Source organism: Balaenoptera physalus (assembly GCF_965194825.1).
Source record: "Balaenoptera physalus genome assembly, chromosome: 11".
Classification (NCBI taxonomy): domain Eukaryota; kingdom Metazoa; phylum Chordata; class Mammalia; order Artiodactyla; family Balaenopteridae; genus Balaenoptera; species Balaenoptera physalus.
The window spans coordinates 33138299-33152401 of NC_138896.1; the positions used below are offsets into that span (position 1 = coordinate 33138299).

At 35.8% G+C, this 14103-nt stretch overlaps 1 protein-coding gene across 15 annotated transcripts in view; it reads right to left on the bottom strand.

The window, feature by feature from the left end:
- UBR2 (ubiquitin protein ligase E3 component n-recognin 2) overlaps nucleotides 1-14103 on the bottom strand; it is a 122942-nt gene that overhangs the window by 58389 nt on the left and 50450 nt on the right. For 13 of the 15 annotated variants that reach the window (XR_014251194.1, XR_014251195.1, XR_014251196.1 and 10 more), the window contains 7 exons: nucleotides 13461-13568; nucleotides 13027-13115; nucleotides 11830-11928; nucleotides 6379-6542; nucleotides 6190-6289; nucleotides 4248-4376; nucleotides 1356-1539 (listed from right to left, as the gene is read on the bottom strand). Coding sequence is in view for 11 of the 15 variants with exons in the window: in XM_082414617.1 (XP_082270743.1) it covers nucleotides 1356-1539; nucleotides 4248-4376; nucleotides 6190-6289; nucleotides 6379-6542; nucleotides 11830-11928; nucleotides 13027-13115; nucleotides 13461-13568 (873 nt within the window). In the remaining 4 variants the exon portion in view is untranslated. Of the gene's footprint in view, nucleotides 1-1355; nucleotides 1540-4247; nucleotides 4377-6189; nucleotides 6290-6378; nucleotides 6543-11829; nucleotides 11929-11998; nucleotides 12098-13026; nucleotides 13116-13460; nucleotides 13569-14103 lie in introns of all 15 variants that reach the window. The other 2 variants (XM_082414624.1, XM_082414622.1) reach the window with 1 other exon arrangement.

Consider the following 14103-nt stretch of genomic DNA (forward strand, 5'->3'; position numbering starts at 1 on the left):
TCTCTTTGGGAACCTATCATGTTACACATTAGGATATAAAATGAATTGCATCCATAAATGAAGCTTTTCAATTGTTATTCTCATGAACCTCAGAATTAAAGGCACACTTGAACTGGAGTCTAATTACATGTACCAACATACAGATGACATTTTACAGAAGTAAATGTTAGACATACAAACACAGCAAAAGCCACTCTATAACCATCAAAGCAATCTGTATACCAGTTTTAAGAGTCATATTCCACTGGGTCATGGAGTTTGTTCCATTTAAAGTATAGTAGTGAGAGATCCTCCTGGCAACTGAACAGAGAAACTGGCCATGGAATTCATGGTCTGCACTGATCCTGACCTCAGAATTCAGTTCCCCAGAACTTCCAGTTTAGGATCAAAGCCTCTTTAGTCCCTAACTGCAAAGGGCTCTTTTATAGCTCAACCTTAGTTAATTCTGTTAACTAAGAATTAATTGTCCTGTTTGTTGTTGTCTAAACAGAGAATGCTTTTTACAATCTTATCACCCCAATTTGGGACTCACTCCAACCTGCTGATTAAAAAGGTTACCAATAAATAAGAAACAGCTTAGAGAGAGAGAAAGTCTAGGGTGGTTTCAATTTATTAGCAATCACTTAAGTGACAGACCAATTTGAATCCTAACAACACAGACTTAGAAGCTGGGTTGAGATAAACAATAATACATGTGGTATATGTAGTTAAGAAGTCTGAAGAAGCACTATGGTATGGTCATTACAAACATGGTTTCTGGTAGCAAACTACCTCAAAATCCCTACTCTGGGGCTTCCCTGGTGGTGCAGTGGTTGAGAATCTGCCTGCCAATGCAGGGGACACGGGTTCGAGCCCTGGTCTGGGAAGATCCCACATGCCACGGAGCAACTGGGCCCGTGAGCCACAATTACTGAGCCTGCGCGTCTGGAGCCTGTGCTCCGCAACAAGAGAGGCCGCAATGGTGAGAGGCCCGCGCACCGCGATGAAGAGTGGTCCCCACTTCCCGCAACTAGAGAAAGCCCTCTCACAGAAACGAAGACTCAACACAGTCATAAATAAATAAATAAATAAATAAATAAATAAATAAAAGAACGTGAATTTCTTTAAAAAAAAAAAAAAAAAATCCCTACTCTGACTTGTTGCGGTGTGATGCTAAGTGAGCCACCTCCATGTCTCAGTCTTCCCATTTGTGATAAACCTAACAACAATACCCACCTCACAGGCTGTGATGATTAAATAAGTTAATGCATGTGAAACTCTCAGAAAAATGCACTGTAGGTATTCAATAAATATTAACCACAAACAACAATTTAAAAGACAATTTCAGGGTTCTCTTTTAGGGAGAAATGCTTTACCTGCAAGTAAGCGAGAAACTGGGAGGTGAATGCTAACTTTTTCTTTGGAAACACAGTATCTGATCGTTTCCACTGAATGTCCACAAATGCTTAATGTGACTGGCTGTTCACCATCAGTAAAACCACCGTGACACTGCGTCAATACAGCAAGGCATTTCTTGTAAGCTTCAATTAATACTTTTTCCTAAAAAAGACAGTTTTCTGTAAGTTACTCAAAGGTTTCTACAACATTAACCAAGCACCTCAAATTCAATGATGTATAAGTACCTCAAATATCAATATGGGCAAAATTAAACTCAATCTTTTCTTCCCAACTTGCTCCCTCTTCCAGGGTCCTGTCTCAGTAAATGACATCTTTATAGAGCTGTAGAAATCTAGAAGTCATTCCAAAATCCTTTCCCTCCTTCCCTACTTTTTTTTAAATTGAGGGATAGCTGATTTACAATATTACATTAGTTAGAGGTGTACAGTGATTCAAAATTTTTATAGATTATATTCCATTTACAGCTATTTTAAAATATCAGCTATATTCCTTGTGCTATAGCATAATCCTTGTAGTTTATTTATTTTATACACAGTGGTTTGTACCTCTTAATCCCCCCTATCTTGCCTCTCCCCACCTTCCTTCTCCCCGCTGGTAACTACTAGTTTGTTCTCTATATCTGTGAGTCTGTTTCTGTTTTGTTATATTCATTAGTTGTTTTTTTTTTAAGATTCCACATATGAGTGATAACATACAGGATTTGTCTTTCTCTGTTTGACTTATTTCACTAAGCATAATACCCTCCAGGGTCCATCCATGTTGTTGCGAATGGCAAAATTTCATTCCTTTTTATGGCTGAGTAATATTCCATCACACACACCTGCACACGCACACACCCCCACATCTTCTTCATCCACTCACCTACTGATGGACACTTAGGCTGCTTCCATATCTCGGCAATTGTAAACAATGCTTTAATATACTAAATTTGTTTTTCTCTTTCTGACTTACTTCACACAGAGGAATGGATAAAGAAGATGTGGTACATATATACAATGGAATATTACTCAGCCATAAAAAGGAAATTGGGTCATTTGTAGAGACATGGATGGACCTAGAGACTATCATACAGAGTGAAGTGAGTGACAAAGAAAATAATGCTGCTATGAACATTGGGGTACATGTATCTTTTTAAATTAGTGTTTCCGTTTTCTGCAGATAAATACCCAGAAGTGGAATTACTGGATTATATGGTGGTTCTATTTTTAGTTTTTTGAAGAAACTCCATACTGTTTTCCACAGTGCACCAGTTTACATCCATACTAACAGCGTACAAGGGTTCCTTTTCTCCACATCCTTGCCAACATTTGTTATTTGTGGTCTTTTTGATGACAGCCATTCTGACAGGTGTGAAGTGATATCTCACTGTGGTTTTGACTGGCATTTCTCCAATGATTAGCGGTGTTGAGTATCTTTTCATGTGCCTATTGATCATCTGTATGTCTTCTTTGGGAAAATGTCCATTCAGGTCTTCTGCCCATTTTTTAATTGGGTTGTTTGTTTTTCTGATATTGAGCTATTTATATATTTTGGATAATAACTCCTTATTGGGCATATCATTTGCAAATATTTTCTCCCACTCAGTAGGCTGTCTCTTTGTCGATGGTTTCCTTTGTTGTGCAAAAGCTTTTAAGTTTAATTAGGTCCCATTTGTTTCTTTTATGCTTTTGTTTCCTTTGCCTTAGGGGACAGATCCAAAAAAAAATGTTGCTATGATTTATGTCAAAGAGTGTTCTGCCTATATTTTCTTCTAGAAGCTTTATGGTTTTCAGTCTTGCATTTAGGTCTTTGAGTTCATTTTTGTATACGGTGTGAGGAAATGTTCTAATTTCATTCTTTTATGTGTAGCTGTCCAGTTTTCCCAGCACCACTTACTGAAGAGACCATCTTTTTTCCATTGCATATTCTTGTCTCCTTTGTCGTGGATTAATTGACCATAATGTGTGGGTTTATTTCTGGGCTCTCTGTTTTCCTCATTCCCGGTTGTCCAGTCTGGCAAGCTGGCAATTTCATCTAAATTTCTCTCAAACCTGACCACTGATTATTTCCAGTAACTCAAAGGAAAGCCAACATGTCTCCACTGAACTCCCTGCTTCTACTCTTACCCTCCTCCATCCATTCTCCACACAGAGTAACTTTTAAAAACATGTAAATTGGATCATGTCACTTTTCTGCTTGGGAGTCTCGAATGGCGTCCCACTTTAATTAGAATAAAATTCAAACTTCTTTCCATGGCTTCCAAGGCCCTGCAAAGCCAGGCACCTGTTTACTTCTCTATTTTCAACCTCTGTTCCGACCAGAGCCTTCTCACAGCTCCTGGAACAACCATACTCGTTCTCATCAGAGAGCATGATGCAGCTGTCCCTCAGTCAGGAATATTCTTTACTCTTTCATCAGTTAACTCTGACACATAGTTCAGATCTCACAGAAGCCTTCTCTGACCTCCCAACTTACACAAGCTCTCATCTAGATTTTATAGCCAAAGGAATACCAAAATAATTTTAAGACATAGGACAAATGTACCAATAGTAAAATTTCATTTTTGGATAAATTTATAAACTTCTTTTTATATGCTCAAAATCTTGATGGGATTATATATATATAAAAAAGATAGTAACATAAAAGAAGAGAGAGTGTGGATTATATCCTCCTTTATCTATTTTCCAAGAGTTTTCTAAGGTTTCAGAATTTGAACTTTTATTGAATATACAGGTGAAAGCAGAAAATATGCTGTTTTATGAACATATCACCACTATCCTCTCCAAACTGCCTCAGATTTTACTTAGGAAATTGTTTATCTCTGTCTCTCCTCCATTTATCTCCTATCCCTGACCCCAGAAGAGACTCACATCTAAAGCACACCAGTCCTGCATCATTGAAATGACATGTGTTAATTTCATTTGTAGTGTGAAGGCTGCTTCCCACTCTGGTTCCATTTCAATATGCTGTCCTACTTGACGTGTAACTGGATCCATTCCCTTAAAAGAAGTGAAAAGATTTTTAAATAAACTAAAATTACATCTGTTCTTTTACATCGAAACTTAAGAAATAATGCAGAAGAAATATTGATTACAAAAACTTATAAAGTAAAAGTTCTAACAGGAAGTTTCAAGTAGTATGAGAAGTCCAACTTCTTAAATATCACGTTTATGTAACATTCTCTAAAATTTTATAAATAAAAAATCCCAGTAAAATATAGAACAACTTATTTTAGAGGCAATCTTCTATATGTTTTAGACAATAAAATGTATATAGTTCACTGCAACAATCCTTCAAATCCCTTTTTAGCTCTATCATCCATAGAAAAAACTGTCAGAAGAAACTTGACAGACTTTTAAAATGCTATTGAATTTATAAATATGTTCTATAATATACTAAAATAAAATTTTTATATTTATTTGTAATCTGTAACTAAAAGTTTTCATAGGGCTTCCCTGGTGGCGCAGTGGTTAAAAATCCACCTGCCAAGGCAGGGGACACGGGTTCGAGCGCTGATCTGGGAAGATCCCACGTGCCGTGGAGCAACAAAGCCCGTGCTCCACAACTACTGAGCCTGCCTTCTAGAGCCTGAGCTCTAGAGCCCGCGAGCCACAACTACTGAAGCCTGCATGCCTAGAGTCCGTGCTCTGCAACAAGAGAAGCCACCACAATGAGAAGCCCGCGCACCGCAACAAAGAGTAGCCCCTGCTCGCCGCAACTAGAGAAAGCCCGCGTGCAGCAACGAAGACCCAATGCAGCTATAAACAAACAAACAAACAAACAAACAAAGTTTTCATAGAGACTGAAAGAAAGCAAAACAAGAAAAAGATAAACAGCTTTTAATACAAAAGAATATAACTTTTTTAGAAACTAGCCGAACTACCCTGGTGCATTGGAACTGATTAAAAATAATAGAAAATACAGGACACTTCAAGTATTCAAAATGACCAAGGTAGATACTGTTTCCATAGGTACAAGGAAAAAAATAGAAGTACTATAATAAAACACCCAGTAACTACCACCAATGTGGGAAATAGAATATATCCTAAAAATGATAGGTTAACTTTACTTATTCCTTTCTTAAGAAAGCCAGAAAGCTACTAAAGGAATCATAATGATATTCCTCAGATTTTCTGCAACGTCATCTATCTTTTTACAGTTAGGGGAATTCCCTGGCAGTCCAGTGGTTAGGACTCTGTGCTCTCACTGCTGGATTTAATTCTTGGTTGCGGAACTAAAATCCCACAAGCCTCGAGGCATGGCCCCAAACAAACAAACAAACAAAACCAAAACAACAAAAAACTGGTTAACTATACCAGTTTATGCTTCTAGATTCTATTTTGTATACAGAAGTGTTTCCAAAAAGAAAATTAAATGGGGGGGGGAGTTCTATACCATATCATATAAATATGGTATCAATGAAAGAAAAATATGGAAACATTAAGAAGACAAACATTATAGTTTCCTAAATAACTAATTTGACAATACTTCCATGTAAGCATATTCAAAACAAAACAAAACAAAACAATCTGCAACCCCCAAGGAAAGAACATTAACGGTAAACAAAAGAATAACCAGATACAAAAGTACAGCAGATGTCAGAACCTCTGCTGGGATCTCATGCATTCTACACCTTTCTAAGAGTTTCCATTTAAGAGGAGCTTCTTGATCCTACTGTAGCTATCCAAATTATTCTTTTAAAAATGTGCCCAGTATGAAAAAAATGCATAGACAGAAAGGTATTTAGCTCAGTGAACTGAAAAAGGGGGAAAGTAAATGTTTCACTTTTGAAATGTGTCAGCTTATACATACCTGCATACATTTGAGTAATTCCAAAAAGGCATCAAATCCTTCTAGGAACTTCTGCCTCAGATCATCTGACCATTCAGTTGGTTTGCTAATTAACACATACCTGAACAAGACAAAAACAGCAATGAATATATGGACAAACAATGACCTTTTACAAGTTGCAACTGGTTCAATAATTAAGCGAAAACTTACTTAAGATCTAAAATAAGGCTCTGAACTCTCCTAAACTTGAAGGCTTGTAAAGCAGTATATCGTTCAAACTGAAACCTGCCCTGGGCATCTCGATGTCTCAAATGATCCATAAAAGTCTTAATGATAATGGTCATTAGGTTTTCTTCTGTGATGAGCATCCGAGCCTAGGACAAAGTATATCAGAGTACATGGTAATAAAAAACTATTTACCAGAAAGCTAAAAAAAAAAGTCACCAACATTGGTTAGCTCTTTCAGTTTAGACCTTTTTCAACACAACTATGTAATATCATAAATGCATTTTTGTGTATTTCTAAATAACAATTACTTACTCCAATTGCCACGTGTATGAAGCAACAATTATATCACGGAGAAAGATGCCAGAATGTAAGGAGACAGATCCAAGGCTCATTATTCAAAGACAATTCAGGGTTGGGGATCTGAACCAGGCTGCAAATTTTCCTTAACTGAGACATTTAGACACCTATAATAGTATGGTATAATTATTCTAGGATCCACAGGTTTATATCACAGATTCTCTAGAACTCAGTATGAAACACCATACTTTCTCTTAATCTTAGTTGAGATTTATTTTTTTGTTTTTCTTTCTATATAGATATATATATTAATGTATTTTTTAATAAGCAAATATACTTAAATGATGCAAAAAACAGGTAAAAAGTCTCCTAGCTCCCAAAGTCCCCCTTGCAAAGGCAATCTCTGTTAGCAGTTTTCTTGCATATACTTCCAGAGATGGTGTGTATATAATATATACGTGTATGCACATATACACACATATATACATTTATAGGACATGGATAACTGTTATTAAGTAGATATAAGTATGGGTATGTATAATGATCTCCCCCCCTGCCCAAAGGATAGCATATTATAAACACTGTTCTGCACTTGGTTTTTTCACTTGATATATTTTGGAGATTGTCCCATACCAGTTCATATAAATTCCCTCATTCTTTTTAATTATCCCCAGTACTCTTTTCTATCATACTTTATTAGCCAGGCCCTTACTGGTGAGATATTTGGGTTTTTCCCAGTCTTATGCTATTTATCACAAAAGATACTGCAACAAATATCTACTATGTACAGTTGCAAGGATATTTATAGGATAATTTCCTAGAAGTGGAATTACTGGGTTAATGTGTATATACATTATAAATTTTGACTGATATCACCAAACCCCTCAAAGAAGACAAAACAATGCAGAAGTTAGATGTCTAAGAATATAGTAAAACTGTATTCTAATGTAGAGGTTAAGTTGTAAAGTCATCGGATAAGGAGAAAATCGATACAGTTAAACATACCTTTGAAAAACTCTTAAATAATCATCCCATTGCCAGGACTTAGGCCCCAAAAAGCTCAAAAGTCAATAGGATTAATTTCTGTTAATTTTCCTAGACAGTGAAGACTAAGTTCAAGTTCGAAGGAGGGGAGGTGTTGACAAGTTAAGTAAAAGGATTTTCCTTCTTGTTTGCTATATTAGTCAATTTTGAGACAATTAAATGAGTATATGTGATTTCACTGACCTAAGAAAAAACTCTGGTCTCGGGAAAAAGCTTTTACTATTTCGCCATCAAGCATAATGTTTGCTTTGGGTTTTTACTTTTTGCTTTGTTCTCAGGTATTTTATCAGATTAAATAAATTCTTTCATTCCTATTTTATTTGCTAAGAGGTATTTTTCGTTCGTTTTAAATCATGAATTCAGGAAAAGCATCTGATATGATCTTTTCTCTCCTTTTTGTCTGTTAATAAGTTGAATTACGCCAGTTGATTTTTTTTTCAAATGGTATACTACTCTTGCGTTAAGGAAATAAAACCAAACTTGGTTGTGATATATTATCCTTTTTCTATATTGCTTGATTCAATCTGTGCAACCTCGTTTGTGAGAGATTAAATGGTAATTTTCTTTTCTTGTAATTGTTGGGTTCTGGTATGAAGATTACAGAGGACTTAATTAAATTGGCAAGTATATTCTCTTTCTTTGTTTTCTAGAAAAAGTTATATAAGACAGGTATTATTTTTTTCTTGAATATTTGGAAGAATTCCCCAGTATAGCCTTTGGGCCTGGGAACTTCTTTGTGAGAAGATTTTTATATTAATTAAAATTTTCTATTTCTTGTTTCTCTTCTAACGACCTGTGTTTTTTCTTAGGGATTTGTTCGTTTCATACAAATTTCCAATTATATTGATTAATTTGATCCTAATATTGCCTATTTTCTATTTAAAATCTGTAAGGTTTGTAGTTTTTTGTAGTCCTTTTTAAATAAAAATTTTTCTGTTTTTCTTATTAGACTTTCTAGAGATCTACCCCCATCTTTTTTTTTTTCAAAGAAAAATCTTTTTTGTACATTTACTTTGTTTTATTAATTTCTGTTCTTTACTATTTCCCTTTTTCTACTTTCTTTAGACAAAATATATAAGTACTTGTATTACAACGGCCTCCAAGGTCCGGCCCTAACCCACTCCCATGCTCCCCTTATCCCCAGACTCAGGGCCCTCAGGGATCATTCTCCTCCTCACTCACTCTAGCAACACTGGCCTGTTCTGGGTTCTTCCTTCCAAAATGCCAAGTGCACATTCATCTCAGAACTTTGCACTTGCTGTTCCCTCTGCCTAGGAGGCTCTTTCACCAGTTAGTCACATCACTCACTCCCTCATGTCTCTGTTCAAACACCACCTCTCTGAGAGGCCTTTTTTGATAACCTTGCATAAAATATGACCCTTCCACTGTCACTCTCTAACCCCTTAACCTGCTTTCCTACTTGACAGCACTTCTCAACATTTGATTTATAATAAATATATAAATATGTAAATATTATATACATCTGTCTCTCCCCAATTGCACTATAAATCCCATGGGAACAGGGTCTTTTGTCTTTTTTGTTTACTGCTGTATTTATCTCCAGAGCCCCAAACAGTGCCTAGTTAATAAAGGTGCTAAATAAATATGCTCTGAATAAATGAATACATATGTTATTTTTCTAGTGCTTCTAACTAAAGGAGTCAGACAAGAAACATAAAAGGTTGAAATATCGGAAAAAACCAAAAATTATTATTTGTAGATTACTAGAAATTCCAAGGAATCAACACAAAATATTAGAGAAAATGTTAGTAAGAAAACCAGACTGATACAAGATGGATATACAAAAATCAGTAGTTTTCTTACATACTAGCCATAGTGAGATTAAAAATATGAATAATTTACAATAGTGTCAAAAATATAAAACATAAACACTTTTAAGACAAGTTATGTTCCTAGATGGGGATACTCAATATTGCAAAGATACCAGTTCTTCCCATATTATCTATAAATACAACATCTTTTCAGTCAAAAACCCTAATGTGGTTTCTGAAATTGACAAACTGATTTTAGTTCTTCTTTAAAAAAAAAAGCCTAAAATAATTAAGAATTTTTTTGAAAAGAATAATGAAAGAAGATTTAGCTCTATAAAATATCAAAATGGAATAGTAAGCTAATATTATTAAAACTGGGTACTGGCATGGAAATGGACAAAAGGATCAATGGAGGAGAGAAACAGATTTGAATACACATGGGATTGTCTCAGAGGCTTCTCAAACTCATCCCTGACTAAACTGAAAGCAACACTTTCCCTTTTTATAAGTTCTACTCATTCTCCTCTTGGTTACAAAAGTCAGAAACCCAGAAATCACCTTTATATTTTCCCCTCAAACCCAACAACCAATCACTCACCAAACCTAATATTCCTCAAACCCAACATGTGGCCCGTCAGTAGATTTCACTACTTACATTCTCTCACAACTTCTATACCTGCTGCCACAATCCCCACAGGTTTCCCACATCCACTACTGCTCCTGCAAATTTGTTCTCCAAATTACAAGAAGCATCATCTTTTAAAAATCACAAACGTGATGCTATAAGTGCCACCTAAAACTCTTCAGTGCCTTCCAATGTTCTTAAGAGAAAAACCAAAATCCTTAATTTGGCCCAAAATATCTCATTAGTGGCTAAATAGACTTCAGACAGCTTCAACTGTCCTAGAATATACCCTTGAACATAAAAATAATCTGGGGAAAAAACAGTCATTAAAAAAAGAAGCTGGAACATAACACCTTGTTAATAAAATAACTGTAGAATACTCTTAACTCCATACAATTAGGCCCTTGCCTATGTTTCTGGTCTCATTTAACTCCGTGTTCAAGGATCTTCGACCATACTTCTTCCCTTCTCTTCCCTTCCCTACTTCAGGATTTTTTCAAGTGTTGGTTCCTCTGCATGATTCCTCTTCACGCTCCTGCATAAAGTTACCTTCCCTACAGAATCCTCTTCTGAACTGTGGGAAAAGGTCAGATCTCTCCTACTCTACCAAAACAACAGAATTCTTCAGTTTTTATTATAATTTTAATTACCATTTACGTGAGTCTTTCCCTCCCTACTGTAAGTTTCATGAGGGCAAGGCCCATGTCTGTTCACCATTCATTCCCAAAACCTAGAATTGTGCCCAATAAATAATAGGTGCTCAGTAAATTTTTTTTAATGAATTAAATATTAATAAATTATTCAGTAGAACTAAAACATAGTGATGCCTCCTGGAACAACTAGCGAAACTTAGTACAAGATCACCCAATCATCATGATTCAATTGCCTTAGTTACCCCTTCCCTTAGCAGGGAAAAGGAGGCTTCTTAGAATGTGAGATTATATACAATATGCTGTTTCTTCTTTTTTTGGCCACGCCACGCAGCTTGCAGGATTTTAGTTCCCCGACCAGGGACTGAACTTGCAGGCAGTGAAAGCACTGAGTCCTAACCATTGGATGGCCAGGGAATTCCCACAATATGCTGTTTCTAATGGATAAATTTGTTAAACTAATGAGTTTAATTTTAACTCATCAGTTCAAAACCTCGGGGAAGTACTATGAGAAAGTACAGATTAAGTTCAAATGACTTTCCCCCTCCAGATTACACATTCAAAGATACATGTTCTGGGCTTCCCTGGTGGCGCAGTGGTTGAGAATCTGCCTGCTAATGCGGGGGACACGGGTTCGAGCCCTGGTCTGGGAGGATCCCACGTGCTGCGGAGCAACTAGGCCCGTAAGCAACAACTACTGAGCCTGCGCATCTGGAGCCTGTGCTCCGCAACAAGAGAGGCCACGATAGTGAGAGGCCCGCGCACCGCGATGAAGAGTGGCCCCCGCTTGCCGCAACTGGGGAGGCCCTCGCGCAGAAGCGAAGACCCAACACAGCCAGGAATAGATAAGTAAATAAATAAATAAATAAAATTAAAAAAAAAAAGATACATGTTCTAGTATGACTGAAGGCATGTGAAGTCTGATCACCCATTAATAAAATATTTTTCTATTCAGGAATATACAGATCTCAGTTCTCTATTATTTTAAGGCTTTACTTCTTCTAATGGAAAACAAGAAAATTCTTCTTAGTCTTTTAGTACTTACAAGTGAAGGGACTGTGAAAATCTGAACCGAGAGGTCTGCGACTGAAAACTCTCTGTCGTGGTCATCTGTCACATAATCACTCTGCAAACGCTCATAGTTCTATTAAGAAGGCAAAAAAAGGCAAGGAGTGCCAACTATCAGTTACAAAGAAAAGGCAAGCACTACTCACCAGAGTAGGTGCGGTGAAGAACTGGACAGACAGAGCAGTCACGGACACTGCTCGCTCGTGATCATCCTCCATAAAATCTCTCTGCAACTGCTGGTAATTCTAAACAACAAGGGGGAGATTCACCTCTAATCCACAATGACCAATGTTTAAGGATTATAATGAAAAATCAGTGCTGGAGGAGTCAATAAGATATTCTATGAGAATGATGACTGGAATGTACCAACTAAACTGTGTAAATATCAATTCACTATACAATCTTCTTTAGCACAATGGCAATTTGTGAGCTCAAATAGGAGTAACAGCTACTAAAATCCTGGGACGTCACTGTACATGGGTGGAGCCAAATCACAGTAGCTTTACACTGTCTCTGATGAAACCAGACTTTCATTACTTCTGGATGCCTATCAGAGTCACCTGATGGCTCTTTCAAAGTATACATGCTTGGGCCCCATTCTTGGTGAATCTGCTTCAGTAGGTTTGAGAATGGAACCCAAACACATGCATTTTGAAAGAGCTCCCCAAATGATTCTTGTATGTTTCCTTGGTTAATAACCCCTAATTCAGGTGAATAAAAAACCCAAGCAGTTAGCTTAATCACATGCTGCTGAAAGGGAGAAGAACATAATTCAATAATATCAACAACCTAGAGTTATGATTCTTAAATCACATCCAAATATACAGGTCGTTTCAACTAAAATTATCTTTTCTTACACAAAATTTAATAGGAATAACATAATTCAATGACATAGGTTTAAAGTCTTCATTTATCATTTCACATCATACACACTGCATAGATGGATATTCACATTATCATGGCAGATGATAAACAAGAAAAACCTCACTGCTAGAATTTTATTCTATTGATGAAAGATAAAAAGATCATTTATGAAGTTTCTTAGAATTTAAAATCAACCCACTGACATATTACTATCAGCTGTTAATTTTACAAACACTGGATATAATCATGGACTACAGTTACTCTGTATATAACCTATTTCGTTAATCTTCAAAAGTGAGAAACTACTTACCTTTGCAAATCGAACAGCAAACAGTTTCTTGTATTTCAAATCCATAAGTAGACTGCTCATGAACAACTGATGATACACACTCCTAGCACCTTTTACAAAAAGAGCAGATGTAAGATAAGGATATATCTAACAAGCCAAAAATTACATTTCCAAAGTTTTCATATGATCAACTGTATTTTAAGTGTCAAGAGCAACACTCTACATGTGTTCCTTAATCAGTTTTTCTAAATATATTTTTCAAACAAAACATAAAGGTGATTTAATTTGGATCATGGATCCCCAAATCTGTTTTTTCCCCAAAGAATAAGACTACATGTGTTAATTCTAAAAACCATAAATATATTTATTAAATACCTCCCCAAATGAAAAAGAAACTAACATCCCAATTACCTGTGTAAGTTCCCCTATACCTTAAAAGTAGTTAAGATATGTACCTTTCCACAATTTGGAATCACTAAGCATCAACCTATCCACTAGAGAAGAGTTTTCACCATTTGGCCCTTCTTGTAAACCAACTTGACATAAAATTCGGCGAAGACCATCTTAAAACAAGAAGAAAAGTAGTCAAGAAACAGTAACTTCAAATATTAAAATAAAATGACATATTAGTAGAAATTTTCAAATGGATCTACTATAGAGTCTTACTTTTTCTTTTTTAACTTAAGGTCAAATTTATTCAGAAAAAGTAAACATACTATTTTATTAACATGTTCACAAAATGGAGAAAAATTCCAAATCTTGCATTATACACCAACTCTTATTCCAGAATACCAAAATACATGTGTATCAGAATGGCAATGACCTCTTATGCTGTAAAGAATTTAAATAAGCAACAAAGAACCCAAAAGCCACTGAAATAAACATGGTTTTTTAAGCATCTATGCTAATTAAACCAGGTTACAGTAAAATTGTTACATATCCCATGATAACTGAAGATAGGTATAATATAAAATTGTGCTACCATTTAAAAGAAAGAATACATTACCTCTGTACTTTTATACCAGTCCATTTTATTAATGTTATGCAAAATGTTCTTCATTAAACAAAAATACACTATGTACTTATGTATACCTACTA